We start from the raw sequence: 25,022 nt of genomic DNA on the forward strand, positions 1-25,022 counted from the left end.
CTGCATGCAGGCACACCTGAGGCAGCTTTCAGCTGATAACAAAGAAAGAATGTGCTGATACGGGCTTAGTACAGGCTAGTGGTGGGCAGACAGGCTGATAGAGTCCGTGCCACTGGATTTCCATTGTGTTTCCTGGTGCTGCCTTCACATCTCTAATTGCAAAGTAGCTGTAGTCATATTATCAGCCAGGGCGGGATATTTGTGTTAGATTGTGTTAGTCTGCAGGGTGGCATTATATGGTTGAATCCAATGCTGTGATTCAGTAGGAGTTAATGCAAGCCCTGTGCCCTTTGTCCAGCACAGTACTTCAGTCAGTTAACTTAGGATGTTGCAATGTATTAACCACTCTTGAACGCTGTGCGCTCTGTTAGCTACAGAAATATGTATCAAGAAAATACAGCTATAAAGATGTGTTATCAGTGCTCCTAAAGAGGGCAGTGTCTCTGCAGTCCTAGGCTTTATGGAATCGAGTGTTGGAGTCTGCGAACAGCAAACTGTGGGACCATCTCAGTCACCTTTTAGGCAAGCGTAGTAGCTTTTTGCATTTAGCTTAGCATGCACGAGTCTTGAGTTTCTGGTGCTGAAATCCAGGAGCCTTAGGATTAAAAAAACAAATCCTATCCCATGTATTAGAAAAATATGCAAGGCAAAATAGGAGCAGCCCATGTCAAAATAAAGGTATGTTCTTCTTGATTTGTGGACTGTGTAAGATACAAATAGCTTAGGGTCAGATGAATATACTCTTGTGTAAATTTAGTCAGTATTAAATTCTGTTTAGATTTACATGATCATTATACAAAGTGTAATTGAAGGCAGATTTTGGCTTCGAGTGTTCTTCTGCAGAATAGACACAAAGATACTATCATTGCTGTTGCTACAATGATGGGACAAAGGCTTGAATCTATGTGAAAATTGTAGGTTGAAAATTGCGGGGTGAAATCCTGTGAATTCTCTGAGAAGTTTCCTGTTGAATTCAGTATGTTCTGGGCTTCCCACTTTATTTTCTTCTGCTTTCTCCTTAACTTACCCTTGGTGAAGGCTACATTTGCATGAGTAGTCTTGTAAAAGTTTGTTTAGTAGCAATGTGCCTTCAGTGATTATGTGCTGAAAATTCATTCTCCTCTCTAGTCTTTGTGTCTAGAAAGGAAGAAAAATTAGTTGTAACCTATTAATATGTGTGTCTGTGTGAGTTTGAACTAACCTGTTCACTAGTTTTTGTCTTGATGCTTACATAGTGTAGGTTTTTTAGGCAGAGAAATAATGAATGCATGCATTAGAAGGAAACACTCTTGTAAGGAGAAGGGTACAGTTAAACTAGCAGACAGGCACAATGAATGCTGTAACACTGAGGTGCTTTACTGGTCTTGTACACGTCCACTGAAAATTACTGAAATCCGTAGGAAGCCTGTGTTTCATGAACCCTGGTTCCAAGTCCTAAATAACTGTAAAAACTTGCAGTTGATGAAGCAAGTAGTCAGAGTAGTAAGCGTTGTACTGAGAAAGCCAAATTCCTTGCTATCGCAAAATTGTGTCTGCCTAGTAGAATAAATTACATCCTAGTCTTCTATTAGTTTATTTTAAAACATGCTTCACTTAAAGCAGCTTCTGAGGTTTAGAGAATTTGCTTAAGCTATAATGTTAAATGTTATTAAGTGAAAACATATTCATTCTTCTGCAGCTATTATCACCGCCTTGCATAATGAACTCTATCAAAAAACTAAGGCAGGTACTGTAAACAATGCTGACGATGCCTTTGTTAAACAATAGTGCATCCATTTGGCCAGATGTTCTTGGGATCAGTTTTGATCTGGTTGCCTGCACTTCTAAGTTTTTATAGAGCATGATTCTGAACATCTGTACTTGAGAAAGCCAGAGCCACCACATTGTAGCAGCATCTGGACAATGTGAATGGCTCTAGCGTAGATTTTTTTTTTTTTAAAAGCTATTTATTTAGATGATGTGCCATGCATGATGACATGACAAACTGAGGTAAATGCAGATGAACATCTTAAGCTTTGCAATCTAATATTAAATAGAAAAGTTAATCATTTTGGGGCATAAGCATGGGTGACACGATAATTCATGTGAACCTGGTAGGATGAGCATGACGGTGTTACCTGTGCCAATCTGCAAATGAAGTTCGTAAAGAACTTTTGCACTCAAGACAAGTGCATGGAATGAAGAACAAAAACATAAAGATAAGAAGTCTGTGATGAAGTGGAAAATATCTGAGAAGTCTTGCAGATACTTTAGATGCTTTGTGATCTGATTCTTTTCTTTGGCTCCTTTAGTGACTTGCATGAATTTCTATTGACTGAATTTCTGTCGATTTTTTTCATACACTTCATAGACTTCCTGTATCTGGTAGAGAAATCCCATATTGATATATTTACTACTGTTACATCCCTTTGGGTGGAAGAGGAAAGAAAAAAAAGATGACTTTTCTACTGTCAGAAAATGTGGAGAAAGGCCATGCACCACAAGAAAAGAAAAAAAGATTAGTTGTAGTTCTTCATAGAAGTTTGCTTTAAATTTCTCTGCACAAAGGTGGCATTATGAAAAGCTCTATTTGAATCCTTCAAGAACAAGAACAATCATATAAAGAGTGTTCCAGATCTGTTTGTAGAAGAAGTAAGCAGCTTAACTTGTTTTGTTGCTGGGAGTGTAGAACAAGTGTCACAGGACTATTGTGATGGAAGGAAATACCTCTAAATTAATGCATTCATATTAAAGGATGTTTCCTCTAATTTCTTTACCTGTCTCCTTCCAATAATGTGTGCAAGAGATGCTCACATGGTATCTCTACTGAAGGTTAAAGGTTAAATCAGGGATAGCTGCTATTCCTGTTTTGCCTGTGCTCTGATCAGCTGTCCTCTAGGATGGAATTTACACCCCACTGCAGTTACATCAGTAGAGAACTTGACCTCAAGTGTCTCTTGCCACCTGCTTAAGATATAAAGTCACAACAGTGGTACACAGGGTCAGGGATTCTCGACTGCTAGTGAAGATGTAATGTACAATCTAATAAAAGCCGTACATACCCTGTCACACTTTTTCAGTCAGGAGCTATTATAGGTCTCTTAGGAGAGGAGCCAACCATAGCAAGTAAAAGTATGCCAGAGGAACAGCTTATATCAAGGAATCTTTAGTGTATATTTGTTAAGGCAAGCAGCACAAATGTTTTTAAGTACAATGCAGTTGTCTTTAGGGGAAAGTGCAGAGCTGTGAAGGATTCCAGACCATATGGGAGCAGCAGAGTAGGAAATAGCCATCTGTGATGGAAACAGCCTGTGTAATTCAAAACAAGAAATAGGGCAAAGTGAGGCAGGAAGGGTGAGAGGAGATGTAGAAGTTCTCTTTTTCATGCACTGTCTTCAGGGGTGTGTTGTGAACTTAAGCAAGATACAGGACTGGAGGTGAATAGAGGAGCCACAGAGTCCCAGGTCTGCTTGGATTAAGCTCCTCAGGAGAGGAATGGTGTGTGCTTAGGCAGTGGCTGGCAGGCTGGCATCGTGCCCAGGGAGTGTGGAGCTTTGCAATAGACGGAAGGTAAAACTGATGTAAGCAGGAAGAATTACAGAAAATACAAAACTGGTTTTAAAGGCTCATGTCATATCTGGCTCATGGCTGTGTTAATGGGATGGTAATGAGGAGCTTGGAGCAGAAACACAGTGAGGAAATGAAGAACAGATGCTACAACTTGCCAGTCCATCTGACAACTGCTCCTGTACTCCAGGGTTAAGAGCACCTAAGTAAGTTGTTAGTTAGCAGGATTTGGCTGAAACTATCTCAAGGTATCTAACTTTATTTAATAAATTCACTGAAGTGATAAATACAAGTGAATTTTCCTTTGCTGGAAAGGTTTTTAGCAGTGACACTAAGAGATGAGACTAAGGAGATGAACCAAGGGCTGAAAATTTCTTGTTTTCTGAAGTTATTATGAAAGATCCAGAGCAAAGAGCAACCCAGAGGTCCTGCCAGGTGGGAAGAAGCCATAACTGCCTCTAACGCTTGTTTTCCTACAACAGGGAGAATTGAGCAGACAGAACTCTTAAAGTATGTCTGCCAAAAGCCAAAGGTAACAGAGAAACCCCTAATAGTACCTCAACTGCTTAATACTGTTCCGTATGTTGTCATGAAAACAATTGTTTTCCATAGCAACTGCAGCAACATGTTACATGTGTCTCCACTCAAACAGACAGTGGTGTGAAATGGCAGAATGGAAGGGGGAATAAAGTGTTTCTCAACAACAGCCAGATTTTCCAGCTTAATTCTTGTAACATTTCCATGAAACAGGTGGTTGTTGTTGGTTTTGTTGCTTTGATTGCATCATGGGAGGAGCTTAAGGGCAGCTGAGAAATTTCTGTTCCTTTCTGGGATGTAGGAATTTGCAGCTACAGAGAGAAAAGGAAAGAAACACATAAAGGTCCAGCTGAGAAAGTGTTCTCAGACATGCTCTGGAGAGGATTTGTGATTGTGTCAGTCCATGGCCACATCTGCTCTCTGATCTGAACCTTCATGTTTTTTTTGGTGGAACATGTTCAAAGCCTTTATACCTCTGACCCTCCCTGAATGTGGTGATGTCATTTCCACAAATGAAGTCAGAGAAAGCCTGCTAGTCTTTGTAGTCTTCAGCAGTTTTTATATGGATGGTTCCAATAGCTTTCCTGGCTATGAAATAAAAGGTAGAAAGACTCTGAGGTCTGTTGAAAGATCCTTTCAGGAAATGCATGCTGTGAGATAAGAAAGGTCCAGTAGCCTTGCGTTCAATCTAGATATTTCCTAAGAAAAATCAGCAAGCCAGGCTGTCAAGCTTTGTTTCTCTTCAGTGTGTGCCTGAAGGTCCCTTAGTTCAATGTCACAAGCTGATGAGGTAAGGACTATTTACCAAGATTTAATTTTCAGTGACTTTGAAGTATCCTGCAGTAGTGTCATCGGAGTCATCTGCTGATACGTTGCTTTGTGATGGGATTTGGTCTTTGCAGTCAATTAGGGAGCAAAAATTGTTCATGGTTTCTCAGTTGCAAGTGGGATATCGTTGACTACTCTTCTGTGTCTGCTGTATGCCAAGTTTAGGAGTAATGGCCAGGGTAGCCTGGGTGATTTTTGATTGAACAGATGTTTTTCAAATTCACCAAGTTTTCAGGATCCCCACATCTCAGTGATAAGTCATTTTGTCTCCTCTCACAAAACTTTCCCCAGGGAATCAGAGTCTGTTTAGTCCTGATGAAGTGTTGGAAAATCTACTAAATGTGTAAAAGCACTGGCTCTGTAGGAATGTGCCTGTTCTCATGAATTTCAGTTTGTAAGACATTGTCATTAAACATCAGGACTTTTGCAGTATGGGGAATCATGAAATTTCAATCAACAGTCAAGCTTTCATGTTGCATCTAGATTGTGCTGCAATTGTAGGAACAGCTCCAAGCCAAGGATTTCTGGTCCTTCTACTTAGAAGGACTGAATTCAGTTCTGTATTTGTAATGGAAATCCAGTGATTGAACACCTGGAAAGTGATAACATGTGTGCTGTGCTCTTCTCAATGGTTTTGTCTGCTGAACTGCTGATACCTCTAGCTGTTTGTGAACTAACGTTTTGATAAAATGAGCAGCAGGACTATCCTGGGTTGTACTTTGTATGGCTACTTGCAGTGTCTCTGGCAGGTGTTGTTTGATTTTGTTCATTATTATTAATGAACAGTCTTTTACATTGAGTGATTCAGAAAACCTCTTTGCCCTCTCACAGCACTCCTTCCCCTACCAAAAAAAAAAAAAAAGCCTACTTGCCTCACACGATTGTGAAATTTGCCAGAATGCTTGCATTTGTGTCAACATTTTTTCCTAAATTCAGTTAATTTCAAGATGTATGCAGATTTCTTCACTTAAACCCCAAATTACCAATGTTAATGGCTTCAGGTTGCTCTGAAAAGTTACTTTTTGTTTTTCAGCCTACAAGAACATCATCGGAAAGCATTTATTCCAGACCAGGTTCCAGTATACCTGGCTCTCCAGGCCACACTATCTATGTAAGTATGCCTTCTGATGAATAAGCTGCCGATCCCTTGCTTGCATGTAAAATACTTCATGCTGAAATAAATCACTTTTATACTGATGCTAATGCCTTTATTCGAGTGGTTAAATTGTTCAGACTCTCGCCATGCAGTTTTTATAACTACAGAATTCCAAGAGCAGGGTAGGCCTTTTCCAGGTCACATTTCCCTTAGAAAGATACAGTAAATCTCTTGAAGTCATTTGGTGGTGTGAAGAGGGACAGAAGGCAGACAGGTCATCTGACTTTGTTAGGGGTTGTGTGAGGAGATGTGTGAACCTCAATATGCAGTTCTTGAGAGATCTGCTGTCTGCAGTTGCAGGACATGGGGAGGAGGGTCAGCTACACTAAAAGGAGCCTGGCTGGTACAATACCTTCCGTTTCAGAAGTCAGATGGTTTGGTTGTGGAAAGAAATGTGTTTTTTATTTAAGAACAAAAATGATACTAAGCATCCTTCTTTTACTAAATTAACGGTGCTGAAAATGCAAAGCTATTGATATACTATTTTATTTGTGGTTACCTGAGATGTAGAGTGTTAATATGATTCCTTCAGTAATTGAGCCTCCTTTTTCATTATTTTAGAGGATCTCTTTCACTTCTTGGCCTTATTATTGGTACCTTTTGAGCCCATAGGATCTTAGAAATTGAAATTGGAAATACATCAGCAGAAGGTTGTCCCCAAATTTTCAAAGGAATAATGTTTTTCTCCTCTTTTCATACCACTTTTCCAGGCATTTCAGTGTTGTAAATGTCAGTACCTTTTTTTTTCTTGGCAAAGAAGTCCACAGGGTCAAAAAAAAAAGTCATCTTTTGTGGCTGTACTAAGCTGGTTCTAAGGAGGAAGAAGATCAACTCAAATGTACTTGGGTGAATAACAGAACAACTCAGCCTTCTCAAACTTGCTGTATTTCCATGCATATAACCTACACTTCCAAAAACTCACATCCATTTAAGAATTCTGTTCCTTGAAAGTCCATATAACCTTTGTTCTCATATAAAGCATGCTCACAGATAACCTGCACAAAACCCAAGGTAGAAGTGGAAGATAACAGCTAAGGAAGAGAATCACAGGAAGACAAGTTAGTGAGAGAGAGTCCCTTATGAGGGGAGCAAAGATGAAGGTATGCTGGGAAGAGGCAGACCACAGGGCAAACTTTCTTTTCTGTTACCTATGCATAATGCTGAATCACTGACTTCACAGATAGCCTTAGGATTACATAGGTAAAAATGTAGTGTAAGACACAAATTTATCAGTTGCTTGTATAATAATGCAGAAAAATTACCAAAATTACAAATCTCGAGTCCTGAGTTTGAGTTAAATACTAGTTCTTCAGTGCATTTCAGCAACAGCAACAAAAATTATCTGATACATTAAAAATGTTCACACTGCAAATATCAAAACACAGAGCATGTCCTGGAGAACTGCTGGTCTGCTGGTAATATCAACTTCATAAGCTGTAGGTTATGAAATTTAACTGCTGCTCAACAGCACAGTCTGTAAGGGCAACATGGTGGCCTAGACCAGGGTCTACAGAAATATCTGTGGTAATTTATATTGGATTAAGAATATCCAGACATATTTGCAGCTCATTAACAGACTGTGGTAAAAATATTACAGAAATAACATGCCTTAATATACCTACATATTTTAAGGGTTAATTCGCTTAAGGTATTTTGTTATATCTGGTGAATAAAAACTGAACAGATTTGAGGCTATTTTTAGAACGTGTATTTCCTAACTATTTCAAACCTTACTTCTCTATCAAAAAATGTTTTGTGTTGCTTCTGATTTATGGCATTGCTTAAGAACCACCAAGACCAGTGGTTGTTACGAGAGCTTGGGAAGGCAAATGCACTTTACTCTGAAAATACTAGGTGCTAGTACTCAGCAAGAATGGAACTGAATGTGAGTAGAAACAGATCAGCCTTGTTTCCTTGTGCAGCTTGCTATGAATAAATAAAATATCTAGTAGAAGAATTGAAAACCAATTTGAATATTCCCTTTTAGTTTTAATCATCAAATCTGTTTCTGTAAGGTGGGTAAGAATATATGAGGATTTTTTTAAAAGCCTTTTTTAAGTAAGGAAAGATATTAGCTATCTAAACTATATGCAAGGTCTCTTTCTAGCTTCTTCTAATGGGTGCAGCTGTCTTTGGAACTGATTTCCTACTTCCATTTTTTAACTAGTCAAGAGGTCCTTGCAGTTTTAGTGGAAAAAATAGTCTATGTTAGTACTATGTAGTATGCAGTTAGTAAGCAACATATGCCTTAGTCAGAAGCTTGGGTATAGGTTGAGCGATGAGTGCAATATAATAATTTCAGTTGGAGTTCGGACACTCAGTCCTGACAAATAGTCCTGCTTGCCTTTTTATTTCCTTGTAATAAGTTTTATTTCCTCTCATGTGCACAGTTATAAGTTGAATTTCTGTCTGTGGTCTTCTGCATGGAATCCTCTCATAATCTCTGTAATCTGCAAACTAAATTGACGTTATCACACATTTTACATATGGGGAAAACAAGAGCAGAAAGGTGAAAATACTTGCCTGAGGCCACAAAATGAGTCATTTGCAGAGCTGACCTTTACAGCTGACTACGGGGGATAAGAAACTTTTGTATTAGGTCTGTATATGCCATGTTCTTTCTTTCCTAAACTGAGAAAACACTGTGTGCTTTTGCAGAGGAGGCTTGCTGGAGAAGAACAAGATGCAATCACTTCGCAAGTAGAGTGCCAGAAAGGGTTTTCCGTAGCAACAGTGTGACAACAAATACACAAAAATCATAAATTCTGTGTAAAACAAAAATTACCAGTGCATTTGTTTAAGTTAATTTATCTTCTGTCTTTGACCTTCAGGCAAAAGTAGACAATGAAATCCTTGATTACAAGGATTTAGCAGCCATTCCCAAAGTCAAGGCCATTTATGACATTGAACGTCCAGACCTAATTACTTATGAGCCATTCTACACTTCTGCCTACGAGGACAGACAGGAGAGACAGAGTCTTGGAGAGGTAATGAACCGACAAGCAACTCATTCTGCTATATGCTTTATTCAAAGCCTGCTTCGCTTCTATCCTCTTTTGAAACAGTTTCTAATTGACACTCCTAGATATTGTTGCTGCTGCTGTTCACAGTGCTTTTTGTCTGTTTGATCTGGGTTTAAATGGGAACAATCATGATGATGCCTTGTGTGAAACTGCACAATTAATCACACAGTTAAACACCTACGTTAACACGAGCCACTGGCAGAGGAATGGCGGGGGAGCAGGGGGAGGCTTGCAGGCTGTCTGTAGGTGCATTCTTGTAACTCACATGGATATCCTAGTCTTTGGGTACAGCAAAGTCCAGAATGTGAGGCAAAACCCAACCTCGTGGTGTGTTGTGGAGCACTGATATTCACAACAGAATATGAGGAATACAGGGCAGTAAAAGGATTAAGAGCAGCGGGATGCTTTCTCTTACACATATTGAAGGGAAATATATTTCCAGAGCACTTTGCTAGACATACTGGATAAAATCTGAACTGGGTCAGAATGAAGTGCTCTTCCACCTGGGATAGCAAGTTAGTTGTGTTATGTAAATAGCTGCCTCACATTTAGTAAGGATTCTTGTATCCTGCAATGATGGAAAAAACCCCTATTTAATTCATTCTCTTTAATTTGTATTTAAAGATATCTTTCAGGTTGTAAGGTCCCCCGGTTTTCTCAGGTGAACTTCCATAGCTGCAATTACTATTTATATGGTTCCAGTGCAGATAGTGAAGCAGGTTTTGTCATGTAATACCATCTGACTGTAAATCAGACTTCCTGAATCCAAACCTAAATAGACATGGAAATGGATTTACTTTCTTGCAATCTCAGTGACTTTACTGACTGTAACTGAATGGAGTATGAAGACAAGCTGAGGAAAAAGGAAGTACAGTAAATCATTCGCACCAGTGGTCTGAAGATGCCCAGATCAGTGACTGATAATCTGCTTTCTTAGCAAAGTGTTCTGCCCACCAACAGATCAGAGCTGCCTCCGTTTTTCTCCTTTGTTCTTTAATGTTTCATAGGGTTAGTCTTTTGAATTGTAACATGAGTTGGAAATTCAAGAGACTGTTCAGCTCAGGAATAAAATAAGAGATTAACAGGTCAGAATATTACACAATTTTCCCCCTCAAATTTATGTTGGTAATGAATCAAGCTGACATCTGGTTCAAAACTACTGTGAGATTCATTGGTGACCTCTGACCAGTTCCAACAGGCCTGACCCATTCCACAAAACCCTCTACAAACACAAGTCTCTTGTTAGTCACAGAAGAGGAACTAATTAATCTCACCCAGAGAAGGTGAACTATTTGTTAATCCTGAAGGGGAAGCTTCTCACTTGCAAAGCAGTATGTTGGAACTTGTCTGCTGTTATGCTTGTTCTGGGGATAAGCAAAAGCCTTTGGGGTTTTCTTACCCCGTATTTTCACCAGCATTAAATCCAATTAATTTCTGGTGACTACAGAAATTTGTTCTGGAAACAGAAGGGCTCTCACCTTCTTTTCAGAACATCTGGGTTTTCCACCCAACGCTACTGCTGCCTTCTGTCACCTTGGGCAAGTTACCTCACCTCTTTGTACCTGTTTTTCCTCCCTTCCCTTGCCCTAATGAGAACACAAGCCCATTGGGGTGGAGTGATCTCTTACTTTGTGTTTGTGTTGTGGTAATTGAGTGACAACAATCTTGGTACATCATACATCAGTCACCATCATCTTTAAAAAGCAAAGGAGGTGACATGTTTAGTCATGGCAAGGACTTGCAGACTTTGAGTGATTTAACCTGCATTCTTTTTGCAAAGTGTGTGTATGTGGTGGTGTTAAATAAAAGGGGACCCTGAGTTTAAGCTTATACACTAGAAATGCCCTTCACCATGATTTAAAAAAAAAGGAAAAAAATCACTAAACTCGGCTAAGAAAGATTTCTGGTGTACAAGGGAGATGTGCAAGAGCCACCAAATTCAGTACTGGAGACAAACCTTAATTACAGGGAATGGGCTACAAGAAAATTGTATACTTTAGCCATAGAAAGTGAGAAAACACAGCATGAGACTTTCTTCTTTATTGCAATGGAAGGGAAAATTTCTCACTCCAGTTCAGTTAAATCCCAGTCTTGTTTTTCTGGAAGTCTGTGATGAAAAATGTTTTCACATAGCACCATCTAGTGGGACCAGGCATTTTAGTTATAGACCCACCAGCAGTTAGCGGGGGAAGAGAAAAGGAGCTCATGAAGAGGTGGTTTAGCTTCTGAGATAAAAGAGATTAAGACATATGAAATGAGATCTGTAAATAAATTTTCTGCTACTGAGGCTGACCCTTAATGTAGTGATAACGTTTCCAGAAACTGTCAGTTACTCAGGTTCTTCATGTCCTATAACTTCTGCCCTGCTAGCAGCAAACTGATTAGGACTGAAATTGTCTTTTCTCAGCTCTGACTTTTGTTGCATAAATAATGAGAGAAGCAGCGTTTTACCTGCATGTCCTTTGTTTCTAGTATTCTGTCTGCTGAAAGCACTGAATGTGTGTAACAGCTTTCAGTAAACAAGCTGTTGTAAAATGAGAAAAGGATTTTTTCTAATGTGATGCATGCTTCAAAGTGGAGCATCCTACCTGGTAGTTCAAGAAAAACACAGTTAAAATGAGGTTGGTGTGAAATGCTGGAACTTGTGTTATAAAACGACACCTGTAAAAGTGTGCAGAAATTTCCCAGAGCACAAGAAGACCTGTATGACTTAAGGTATTAGAGCAACCCCATAGATCTCAAAGTGGTAGAGCATTGAGCCTGTTGCAGTGAGTAGAAGTTTTACTGTAAATTTAGTCAGAACAGGCTCTCTACCCAGACTTCTTCTTTTCTCTGCCTCCCCTCCGCCCCCCCCCCCCAATCTGGAGTCATCACTCTGTATTTCCACTGGCTTACTATTCTGTTTCTTCTCAGTCAACTCCACAGTGTATTTTGAACTACGACTATGACTAGTGTAGACTTCTGTGATAGACCAGATTTTAAAAGACCTCATAAACCCTGAAGAAACAAGCGTTCCTTGGCAGACTCAGAGTCTGAGATACGGCAGTTCACCTGTGCATGATAAAGCAGTAAGTTGGCTGCAGAGTGTGGTTCCATTTCCTAAAAAGCAACAAGGTGATGTCAGATAGTGATGGAGTGAAAATACATGAAATGTTAGTCATGGATTCAGCACATTACTTTCTGGGATGCCTTCCCAGTCTTAGATTCCTGTCACTACCTTTTACAGTAGTCATTACCTTAGCATCTAGGCAACCACAGCAGATTATGGAAATTTATTTACAGTAACACATAAATTACTAGTAGAAAAATGTGGGAACGTGCATCACAATATGTGCTTTTTTCATTCATATTGAAAGTTTTAGATTAGCTCTCAGGTTTTGTGGAGAATGATGCTACAAAGCACCGTATACGGTATGTTTCATGGGGAGCAAAGTTTTTATAGCTGCTGCTGTTAGATATATAATGAAATGGTGGTTTGCTGTATAGAACTTGTGCAGTTAAAAGGATTAAGGAGGCAAGAACGTAAAAGACATTCAAGGCTTTGGTGGAAAGAAATGAAAGCAGTCTTTAAAAAGCTTTATGGAAACTTGCTGAAAAGGAGATGTTCTATACCCAAATAAAAATGTCACTCCTTTTTGGATACTTTGCATTCACAGTGTCACCAGCTCCATGAGAGTTAATGGTCTCTCAATGCAAAATGTATAGCTGGATATTTATTACCAGAAATTCTGCATATGTTTTACACTACTGCTGTTGTACAGTATTGCAATAGTTGGACCAGAATCAGCAGTTCTGCTTCTGAGACATTACCTTAATAGTTGTATCGTTCTATAATAATTGTGGTCTTATTTAAAAGCATAATCTTTTCCCTCATTTATTATGGCAATTAAATAATATTGAAGTTTAGTGCATAAAGAAAATAATTAAATCCTGATCTTCCAGCTTCAAATTGTCTTGTGATTAAAGGGCCCATAACTGGTAATTATACATAGTCCTTATTCTTGTTTGTACCATCAACGTATGCATAATCCTATGTTTGATTTCTAAAGGTATTTCTTGTCTCAGTTTCCCTATCTCTGTAATAGAAATTTTTCATAATATTGTGCGTAATATTTCTGCCTGCTGGCCCTTGCGCAGTTCTTTCAATATACATGCTTGTAATTCCTGTCTGTTCTCCTTATGTAACCATGGAAGAACACAGAGATTAAAAGGAGATCATATCAAAGAAATGTTGATCACAACTACGTACTCCTTTGCATGGGTATGAAATGTGAGGCCTTGGGGAGAAGCACATTTTTGCTGGAGTATGTGTGCTGGAGGAAAAACATGCTTCATCCTGGAAGTTGTTCTGTATTTCTGATTTTCCTTGCAAAGCTCTGAGTTAAGATTATTTACTTTTGATTTCCACTTTAAAGACTTCTTCATAACAGGCATGGTTATTAAATTAATAACCCTTCTGATTTTGATCTTTACAGCTATTTTTTAATTACCGCAATGATTAGATGGCTGAGAGATGATGTTGCATGATATTTGACCAAATTAATCATGCTTATAAAGATTCTCCCAGAAACTTGAATTGCTTCAATGGTTTATGGACCAGTTCCAGAACAATTTGGAAGAAACAAGTTCCAGTGCTGCACTGGCCTCAGTAATTTGTGCATTGCCATTTTACATTGCCATATGTCAGTGTATCTTCAGCAATGTTTAGATTACCGTTTTCTGGCCCACCACATGCAAAGATGTTTTGCTAACCTTATTTTTATGTCTTTGCAGTCTCCAAGGACATTATCACCTACCCCTTCTGCAGAAGTAAGTTTGGTGGAACCTTTGGGGGAGCAGTATCTTACTGTAATTAGAATTACTCACTCCAGCAGGTGTTGAGTTTGTTATCAGTCTGATCCATCTCTGTTTGCCACACAGACACTTTTTCTGAATATTGAAAGTTAACAAAAATTAACTCTAAAAAGAAAACATTACGTTCTTATTGACAGATTGTACACAAAATGAAGCTACCTCTCCTACCCGTTTGTTGTTTATAAAGCAGAGTAATTTGTCCAGCAGAGGTCACTTCTTGTACATTAATCCTTCTTGTGGCATAGGCAGACTCAGATCTCAGGAGCTGGGTGATTTACATGAGCTAAAATGCTGCTCTAAGCATCTAAGTAATAAGCTATGTTTGCTACTAAAACATTTGCAGTTTTGTCTTGAAGAAAGCATAACTATGGTTTGGTTTGGTTTCGCTTTTCCCTAAGAGTTAATTTGAACATCACAATAACATGAAACATTTGGAAAATCATTTGTCAGGATACAATAGATGCCATTGCAGAATAATTATCATTTTGGGGGGGGGAGTGTTGTTTATTTGCAACATAAAAGTTGTAGTAGTTGTTATATGTTAAAAAAGTTACTTAAAATTTCTTGTAAATCTTCATGCATTAACATCAGTCCTGCGCCTTTTGTCCTGGTTTGGTTTGCTTCGTGGGGCTTTGGGGGGGTGGGGGAGTGGGTTTGTTTGGTTTGAGGTTTTTCTGTTTGGTTTTTTTTTTTAATTGGCTTTTTTCCCCCAGGAAACCAAGTAAATTGATTTTTGCTATACAAGAAGGTGTCATGTTTTCAGATACAACGGGAATCTAATTTGGATACTAAATACCTTTTGATGTAGCTAGTTGACACATGTGGTAAATGAAGCTGCAGAGAGCTATGTGCTGCAGCTATTGGATTCTTGCTGGTCTCCAAGTTAGCTAGATGAAGGCTAGCTCATGTATCTTGTGCAGTATGCTGCAGGAGAGATACTCTGAATGCAGCTTCTCTTATAGAGTCACAGGAATGTGGGCAAATCTGGGATTATATAGAATTTAATAGAAATTACATTTGGAGTTGGAACCTTCCAAGACTGAACTCTGACCCAGACTATAAAAATGGATTGGAGTCTTTGGAACAGATCATTAGAGAACAGTAATAATGCAGTAGGTTGAAATCTTACGGGATTTTGTTATTTCAGTAGCTTCTGCTGATGTCTTCAGATCCATGAAAGTTAAGTGCTGCTAAAAATGTGTAATGTGCATTTACATTTATTAGTGAATGCTTCTATTCTGCAGGGTTATCAAGATGTTCGGGATCGCATGATTCACAGGTCTACTAGTCAGGGCTCCATTAATTCTCCAGTGTACAGTCGTCATAGCTACACACCCACCATGTCACGTTCCCCTCAGCATTTCCACAGACCTGGTAAGGGCAACTGCATTAGAAGTATATGTAAAACTATTGTTTCTTTATTATGTCGCTTAGTGGCACAGTGAAGCACCTGTTTCTCTTAGCAGTGAAAATTAATTGAAAAATTGTTCCATATTTTAATATCTCCTTTTCTACCTGTTTTTTATTCGTGATTGATGCAGTCTTTTGTACTAGGCTGATGAGTGTTTCTTACATCATAAATATGGATCTTCTGGGTTTGTTTCTGATTAATTATTTTTTAAATCTTTGTATGTTTCTGAAAGCAAGGAAGTATTTGCAGCAGCAAATCACAAACTTCATTCTGGAATTTGAGAAACTTATCACATATTGGAAACAAAAGTTATGGCTTGACTACACAGAAGTTAGTAATGTAGGATTCCTCCCCCCTAAAAACCAATTCATTTAAAGCTTGGTGCAGCCATAGAATATCAGATTCAGCAGCAAAACCCCCAGATATTCCAAATTGCTAGTCATTTTTTTAAACATAGATTCATGGTTCATAAGATAGATTTCTTTAATTAAAGCCATAGGCAACTGCCTGGGAACATTTAAAAAACACAAACTTCATTTACTGGTTTAGCAGTGATGTGCAAGTTCTATGTACAATATAGAAAATGTACAGGTCATTCAGGTTCCCAGCACGTTCAAAATTATTGGTTGTGTATATAAAAACAAGATATGAAAATGAACTGTTCATGCACACCCAAATTGCATAAAAATGTATCTCTAAATGCTATTCATTGAAGACTTTTCAAGACTGATTTTATTGTTTATGGTAGTGAATTAAATCTTTGTGATCTGCTTTTAAATTAAGCGATACAATCATGCAGTTTCATCTTCCTTGGTGATTACAGCTGAACAGTTGGGATGCCAAAAGCCCATATACAATAGGAGCTGCATTTTTAAAATTAAAGATTTATAATAGAGCCACCACTGTGGAACTTGAATGCTGTAGCCATTTCCTAGTGGGGGTGGACTGAAAGCAGCTAATTGTGTCTGTCAGTGAATGCCTTATTTAAAGGACCCAAGGGAGGTGGGACAGAAGCAAATTGTGTCTGATACTTAGTGCTGACAACATGACTGTGTTTTAAGATGACGTTACAACTGAAACCGAAAGAGACTTAAAAGCATGAAAAAGCTGCAAACTTCTGTCTCTTGATTCTGGCAATTCTGAGGGAATTTTTCCATTTGTATCAGTTGTATCAAGGATATGAACAAATCCAGGCCCTATTCCACACTTTACTGTAATTTGAGTTTTACTGTCTGTGTTCAGTCAAGGACCTTCCCCAGAAGCAGTCTCCGTTTATGTAACTTGTGATGGGCAGATGGGCTCAAGCCAGAGTTTGGATCCAAATGTAAAATCTTCAGAAGTTCACAGCCTGAGGGATTTTCTGAGAAGATACTTGTTCAAACTTATCTCTATTCAGATGATCTCATCTTTGGCTCACCTGTTTCTGTTTCTTATATGACACAGAATTCTGTAGAACTCATCATTTTCATCTTTGCTACCCTGCTTTGGGGTAATTGTTAATGCTACTTTATAATTTTCCTGCAGTAGTTATTCGTGTTGAATAATAGCACATGTATATTTACCGTTTTTCTCCTAATGGCACTTCTTATCATCATGTTATTTGCAAGAATAATTTCTCTGTGAATAAACCCAGTGGCCCGAGATAACTTCTCTTTGGCTCCCGGTTAGCCCTTAAGAGAGAAGTGAACCACTGTGTTGATGTTGTCAGCATAAGGTTCTTCAAAAATTTGAGTGCTACAAGTTTTGAAAAAGTTTGCAGCCTTTTCCTCCCACAGTGCCCTAGCTGATGTTGGCAGCATTTTTGGAATGTCTTAAAACAATAGAAAACAGCTTGCATGCCTCTTGACTAACATTTTTTGGTCAGGCACTTTTCAAAACAGCTGCTTTCTTAACTAATTGAGCATCAATGTTTGTGATGTTTGCATGGTGGTATCAGGCTACTTTTTGGTAACAAGGCATAGATCAGAAGCTCATTAAGCCAATAAATGTTATGCTAAATTAGTGACGCAGTTAAAATCTGAGCCTCTCTTCTAATATTTCCTGTAATTTTGTCTAACATTTATGAACCCTTCGGTACGTCTTTAACCTTTTTTTTTTCTCCTTCCTTCTTTTCAGAATCCTAATTGTTCAATGCCTTTTTTTTTCTTCCTTTGAAGCCTCCTTCCCTGCCTTTCTCTTATTGTTTTTCTTTGTTTTCATTTTGTTCTGCCCCCCGATTCCCTGCTGCCGCAGAGCTGCTCTCTACTGGTGTGCAGCGGTTGTCATACCTGCGCACTAGCAGTCTCAGCTCCTCTCACCATGACTCCCGCCCCAACTCCCCCTTCCGACACCACTTCATCCCCCATGTCAAAGGTAAGGAGCCAGGCCTCCCCAGGGAGTACCCTCCAGGCTGGAGATTTATTAGCCTTCTGTCAAAGCTAATAAGGTGTATCTCCGTAAGGTTGTCATTGGCTGTATAGCTGAGCATGCCTCGAAATGTGCCGTTACACTTAAAACTACGTTAGAATAGACATAATGTCCTTTTTTCAGAGGAAATATGTCATTTCTAAGGGCCCTAGTTGAAGAGTCATCAAGCCATTACCTATTAGAAATATACAGGAAAGCATTTTCATTTACTATTTAGAACCTATATGTGTCTAATTTAGCTTTTTTCTAAAGCAGTACATAACAATCACTACAGCAGTTAGCATATCAAATTTAATTATTATTTCCACATTCATAAAATATGCATTTAAAAATTGACTACATATACTGCCTGGCTGAGAACAAGGTGATCAAAAATATGGAGAAGGAAAAAAAAGAGTTCATATAAAGATCAGTGGCAACAAGGAAGTTAATAATTGTTAATCCCATTGACAATAATTAGTGCCCAACAAAGTAAAATTAAAATCTCTAGGCCTCTCCTCAACTAGTGAGAATCAGCAGACTCTACTGAAGGCAGTAGAGTTGCAAGGATTTACACTACCTGAGGATCTGGTCATTTCTGTTTTTTTCAATCTGTTATTTTCCATGGTTTGATTTGGGGGAGGGTTGTTCTTTCATTGTGTTCCTTCAAGCGGCTCATTCAGCTCAATATGCTTTTAGTTTTGTTTCTTGCTTTCTGTGAATGTGGTTTTACTTTTATTTCTATTGGAGCACTCTCTGGCTGTGCCATCTCTTCTGTTGGGGAGAAGGTCATAGCTTATATAACCTACAAGAGCTCAAAAAGAGACAGTTGAGTAAGTTGAACATAGATTCTATTCTGGCACCACTGATTGATGTAGATAATCTTAAACTGGAGATAATCAAAAACAGTTGCAAAGAAGTTGTTGCCATGAACTTTCAAGAAATGCTAATACATCTCAATGTTACAACTCTTCAAGCATTCCGATCACCATTACTAATTTTACCCCTGAATTTTCTTAGACGATTTTTGTGAATATGCACTTTCAACTTTCCTATTTTGTCACTACATAGAAAAAAATCTCACTTCAAACTTAAAACATTGGGACCCTTAAAAATAGATACACTGCTCATTTCAGCATGCAGTTAATTCATAATCCTTGCAATTTCAACATTTCTTTGCTGTAAATACAAATCAATGCTCACACTCTTTCAAGTGGCATTTTCATTCTTTTTCTGTTGAGAAAATAGCTTCTTCAACAGATAAATCAGAAGAACTATTGGAAATCCATGCCTATTGTTTTCAGATTTCAAAGAATTACCTGGCATGTAGATTAGGTATGTATCTCAGTTATTGGTACAAAAGGCTAAGTGGGATTATAAGCACTGTAGACAAAGGGGTGGGTATGGTTCTTCTCAGATATGTCACATAAGACATTGTAAGAATCCGTGATTTTCTGAAAAGAAACACTGCAGAAGCTTCAGAGAAAGACCATCAAATAATTCTAAATCTCACAGTGAAAAAGTTATGGCTGTATTAACACTATCAAATGGAAGGATTTGGTAGTGATTTATTCAGTGTCTATGTACCTGTGTGGTAACAGAAGGTTCTCCCACATAGCAGGCAAAGATACAATAAGATCCTATGTTACACTTAAATTAGATAAAAATCATCTTTATTTCTATGACTTGTTTAAGGTGAAGATAAGTAGCTACTGAAACAGCTTAGGAAAAGCTTTTGTCTTCCCATTAATGCAAAATATTGAAAGGTACAAAAGGTCAAAAGGCCTGAAGACCTTTGTAATTTTTCCAGCATGTTAAGTGATCAACGAAGTGCTCACAAAACATTAGATGAACAAATGTTCAGAATGTTCCCTAAGTCAGAGCAAGCTCTGGCTTGTCCTCTAAAAGGAATATGATGGAAGATAGTTCTTAATAAGATATACTCTGAAAGTACATATAGTGTGTATATGCGTATATGTACCAACAGTGCACATGCACTTAAAGAAAGACAAGATGATAGGGAAGGGACTGGTAATATTTTTGTTAAACAAACCTCTCTACTATTGCAACTTGTAGGTGTGTTTTCATAGGAAGGGTTAATACAGCTTGTTCAGTATATAGTTCGAGGGGGTTGTGTGTTTTTTCTTTTTTAACATTTGAGTAGTGTTGAGTGAAGTCCAGTTGCACTATATTGTTTGTCCTCTTCACTACTTCATGTTCATAAATAGGTATTTTGTTATCAACTGATGAGGTTAATCTGGGTTTCCCACATGGTTCTTCATTTATCCTCCTTGCATACCACATTTGTCCAAGTACCCCCTTTTTATGTCTGTGTGGCAGAAAAAGGAGATTATTCTGGCACTGGCTGCATCTAATGCAACTCCTTGATATTCTTATCCATAGGGGTTTGTTTGCCTTGGGTATTCTAGGCGTTTGTTTTCAGTTTAAAGAACTGCATTATTTTAGCTTGAGAATAGCATTTCTGTGTCTACTAGGGAATTGGACCCTTGTGAATATATCAGAAATGAGAACTAGAGCACTGTCTGGGATTAATTAGACGCGATAGATACATTTGCAGTGATGCAAAGAAGAGGCATCATGTGATCTCCTTTTTACTTGGTCAGCGTTTCTCAAAGCCACGTGTACTTTTAGCAGGAAGGTGAACTTGGTGTAAGTTTGTAAGAAAGATTTCATAAAGCTATAGTTCTGGGGTTTTTTTTCCTTTAGGAGTCAGATAATATGGATCATGCCAAACGTAATTTCCAAACAGCATAATGATAATGAAAGTGGCATATGACACGTTACGTCTGTGTTATTTTGTATCATCAAGCCACAAAAATAGACATTTAGACCAGTTTCAGTGAGTTTTCATAAAACATAATGTTTAAACAAGCGTAATGCTCAAGCCTTGTAGATCAGGCCAAATGTAAAGAACTTTGAGGAGTGAAAGGGCTAAATATGCCTCAGAAGGTCTTAATCAGAGTTTGTTGATGTAACATGTATGTTGAATGAGCTGGAAGAGGGTGTAATATGCATCAGCTCAGACTTCATTTAATCTCCATTGAATTTGGTGTTGTCTCAATAAAGCACTGTCTCTGCTATGAAAGAATCAAAACAAGTCCATGAACGAAAGAAACCCTGACCCTGCTGAAATCAGAGACAAAACTCTCATTGAGAGCCAGGATTGCATCTCACATGCCTAGAATTTTTCAGAGGCATTCAAGAATATTGCAAAGCCCCTGTAAGACTTCCATGTAAAAAGAGCTCCGAAGTAATGTGTATTCCTCTGCTCACAGACCTTCCTATAAGGAGTCTACCCACCTTTGTAGTGATTTTGGGCCTTGGTTTTCACAGGTTCCTGCTTTCTTTCCCCGAGGCAGGTCTCTGAAATCAAATGCTCTCTGTGTGTGATCACTATTTCCAGGGTTTTGTGGATGCAGCTGAAAGCTCTGCTCTGGAAAACAGACGTGCTTTGGCTGTTTCATGACTTTCGGTTTTGTGTGGGAAATAAGGGCTACACATCTGGACAAGATGATGAATGATATCATTCAGAACAAAACTTGAATAGGACTTAGGGTTTCAGGTGGTATTGAGCTCTTTTTCCTACGTGTATTCAGAAAAAGAGCAACTAAATTGCAAGTTGACAGAAGGCTCAGTGTTGGTTGCAAGTTGACAGAAGGCTCAGTGTTGATTGCATATGGGTTTTTTGGCCTGATCCTGTGAACTTACCTTGTGAATCACACAGTGAGCCCAGTGGTGAACACTTCAGAAGGCAGCAGGAACCTGCATTACACCGTGCTGTGTATAGGCAAGCAGTTATATTCCTGACTGCTAGGGGAACCTGCTTAACAAATCAAGCTATAGAAAATGGGAACTACCTGGTGGAGCAAACAGAATGAAAGAAAAAAAAGGCTCTGAATTTCACTTCTGAGGCTGCTGTGTTAAAGTGATTGATTTTTACATTAAACTTACTCTGTTATCTCTTAAAATCCCCCACCCACCTACACACATGCATTCAACTTCATGCCAGGGGTGTGGGAACCAGTTTTTCCTACAGTGTTGGCGAACTGGAGTGCTTGCTGCTTTGTGGAGTTAACACTAGTTATGGCATATCTGAGATAGTAAGAGAGACTCTCCTGTGCAGGCACAGCAAGGAACCCAAATTCAGAGCATGCACAGCCGCTACTTTTATGTAAAGCTGCAAGCAGGCTGGCCAGGAGGCCCTGGGAGGCAGGTGCAGGCAGTCTAGCAGCTCTGCTTTCCTGTGTGCATATGCACATTCTACAGATGTTGGCACTGCTTTCATAAAAAGTGGGTGATTTTACAGCTGCATCTGAAGCACTTAAGCCTTGTTACAAGAGTGGGTTCCTCAGGGATGGTCTAATGAGAATCTAAGTAGATGTACCATTCCCTCCCACAGTGGTTGGAGGTAATGAGACTGCCATCCTAGAAAGTGTAAAGGAGAGTCATTTGTCAGTACTAGTAGGAGTCATTACGAAGAGAGAGACTGCACAGGAACCCCAGGAAATACAAGCCAATGGAGACATTGATAAAGCAACATGTGCGGGATTATACCACGCTAATTGCCTGCCTGGTACTGTGTGCATTGTACAACATTACCAGTTCTCTCTAAACAAAATATCTATGTACAGATACAAGATGAGCAAGCGTATATTTATGGGTGTGAGCATACTTAGTTGTGTCTAGTTGAGATAAAGAGGGGGCTATAGGAAGGATTTCTTCCCTGTATTTGTAGTGGTGATGATAGAGGCATTGTAAATTGAACACACTCACATTTTGACTGCTAGTTCCCAACAGGTAAAATGTATTTGTGACTCCTCTGTTGTGACAAGTCCACAGGTCAATAAATCCCTTTTGATTCTTCCCTTTCATTGAATATGCTAATTGCTAATGGAAGCAGAAAGGCAGAATGACATGTCTTTATAAAGGCTATAAATTTTAGAATTAACTATATCTTGAGGCCATCTCAATATTGATGGTTTTTTCCCTATAAAACAATGATTTTGCTGAAAAGTAACTTAAATAGAAGCAAAAGACATAAGTAAAATCAGCTTAACCAAGTTAGGTGTTTCACCATCACAGTATCTCAAAGGCTGGACAAGTAGAACTCAATATTGGAATTGCCAAGTAAAGGACCATAGATTGAGAAATGACAATATTGTTTTAAATAATTGTTCATACTGCTTTTCAGAGTTAGTAAACCTAGCAATTACTGTCACCTGGCCAGAAGCTCAGCATTGCTGTACCCAAAATAAAAAAACATCATCAACTCATGTGGCTGAAAGAACATCATGTCATTTAGGGCTGAACTATCCAAGTGGTAAATGAATTTTGCACATGCATTCTTCTGGACGAATTTTTTACAGCCAAGCCCCCTGAACTGTGCATGTAATTTTTAAAACATGTGTATGCAGATGGATTAACTTGTGTACTGGCAGAGGCCTCTGTGGCACATCTCTCTCAGTGAGGTTTGTACAGAGCTTTTTGTTTTTTCTCCCTTTTGGTGCCTTTTAGATTGACAGATGACCGTTCAAGTAAAAGAGGAACTTTTGTGTAAAGACAACTTCCTTTTTCCTTCCCCCTCAGCCTACCTCCACCCCTCTGCCCCAAATATATAAATAAGAAGCGTGCTGAGTCCAAGGCTTTGGGTCCTCTAATGGGACATAGGAAACCTGCAGCTGAAAGGAGGCCTGCAGTTTCTTTTTTGTTGTGTTTTATAGCCCTCCTGTACTTGTGTCATCCTTGTCCCCCCATTTTTTTTCCTTACTCTGTTAATCAGCTTTTCTAGGATTTTTTAAGCCATTGCGCATACCTGAAAAATGGAAGGGGTTTGATGCTCCCCTACTTCTCACCATTGTGGTCACCCATACCCATGTAAAATAAGCACCCATGTGGACGGTTTTTGCTTGCATGAGTTTGCACTAGTGTGAAGAATGGGACAGAGTAAAAGGCAGCAACATTATTTTGTGGTACACACAGTCATGTGTTTGGATATCTGGCTGTTAAGCCTTGATACTTGGGGATCAACCAGCATGATTCTGCAGCAACCCTCTTGCCCTGACAGACATGGGAACTTTCAGGGCTGTTGGATTGCTGTGGTGGATTGTTAGGAGGCAAAGAAATAGTCCTAGTAAGAGCGATCCTACAAATGGAACAAACGGTGTGCGCAAAATGGAACTTAAGTTTTAGACATTAGATTCAGATTTGCTAAATCAGCAGTGGTGAAGTATTGTCACCAGAGCCAAATTTGGCATTGACAGAGATTTGGGGTGGCATCAACGATATGGGCTCAGCCACCAGATGGGCTGCATTACTTTGCAAATGATTTTGCCATATCAAAAATTTCCTACCAGAGAGCTAAACCAATGAAAGAGTGTAAGGAACAGTTTTGCCTTTTGATATGGGCCAAGTGACCTAACAGCTGTTTTCCATCTCTAGCTTCTGTATGCTTTTGGTTTAGGGAACTGTAGTAACTGCCAGCATCTGCTTCTATCTGCTTGGGAGTTGGTTTCATTTTGGGTTTGCGTATCAGCTGCTATACTTTGTGTCTGTAACTTTTAACTTCAAATATGAGTCTCCGTACTAAATCATTGCCAAGTAACCTTCCATTCTTCTTTTCCACGCTGCCCATCTAATCACCAGCTACGAGCACACAGCTCCTGCCTGCATGCCGTCAGAATGAGTCTGAGCTGCTCAAACCTCAACTCCAGCCTGAACATGAATTTTTGTCTCTGCAGGAATATCAGGGGAAAAAAGTCACCAGGGCTACCAGTTCTCGTTATTGTTTGTATTTATATTTTTGGTTCAACTTCTTTTCTCCCTGGACGTTTTGATTCCACCAGTTTTGTTTGGGTTTGATTGGGCTTGCTTTTTTTTATTGCTCTCCCTCTTCTCATTTTGTTTTCTCCATTCTTTCATTGGAGGCAATGAGCCGTCCAGCGGTCGGAACTCCCCTGTCCCCTATCGGCCCGACAGCCGCCCTCTCACTCCAACTTACGCTCAGGCCCCTAAACATTTCCATGTTCCAGGTAGGAGCTGGCACTGTATGTGTCTCGGTGTCCTGTCACAGTGTAGAATGTAGCCTTTGTAACTTCTGTCTTGTCTCCATTGTTTCACGCTGTTTACCATGGGGTGCACCCTTAGGGTTTGGAACTGTTCCTGGGCTTGCTGAGAGGAGTAGTGCATTAAGAAATGGGGGGGGGGGGGTTCATTGTGATTTTTACCTATTCTGTTGTTCAGGTATTTCACTGTTAGAATGCCT

At 39.1% G+C, this 25,022-nt stretch overlaps 1 protein-coding gene across 1 annotated transcript in view; it reads left to right on the forward strand.

The window, feature by feature from the left end:
• Positions 1 to 25,022, forward strand: part of ABLIM1 (actin binding LIM protein 1) — a 94,710-nt gene that overhangs the window by 51,140 nt on the left and 18,548 nt on the right. Inside the window, 4 exon segments of the mRNA XM_010564719.1 lie at positions 5,927 to 6,022; positions 8,899 to 9,054; positions 13,864 to 13,899; positions 15,189 to 15,318. Of these exon segments, the coding sequence (XP_010563021.1) occupies positions 5,927 to 6,022; positions 8,899 to 9,054; positions 13,864 to 13,899; positions 15,189 to 15,318 (418 nt within the window).

Source organism: Haliaeetus leucocephalus, unplaced genomic scaffold (assembly GCF_000737465.1).
Source record: "Haliaeetus leucocephalus isolate CR32 unplaced genomic scaffold, Haliaeetus_leucocephalus-4.0 Scaffold184, whole genome shotgun sequence".
NCBI classification, from domain to species: domain Eukaryota; kingdom Metazoa; phylum Chordata; class Aves; order Accipitriformes; family Accipitridae; genus Haliaeetus; species Haliaeetus leucocephalus.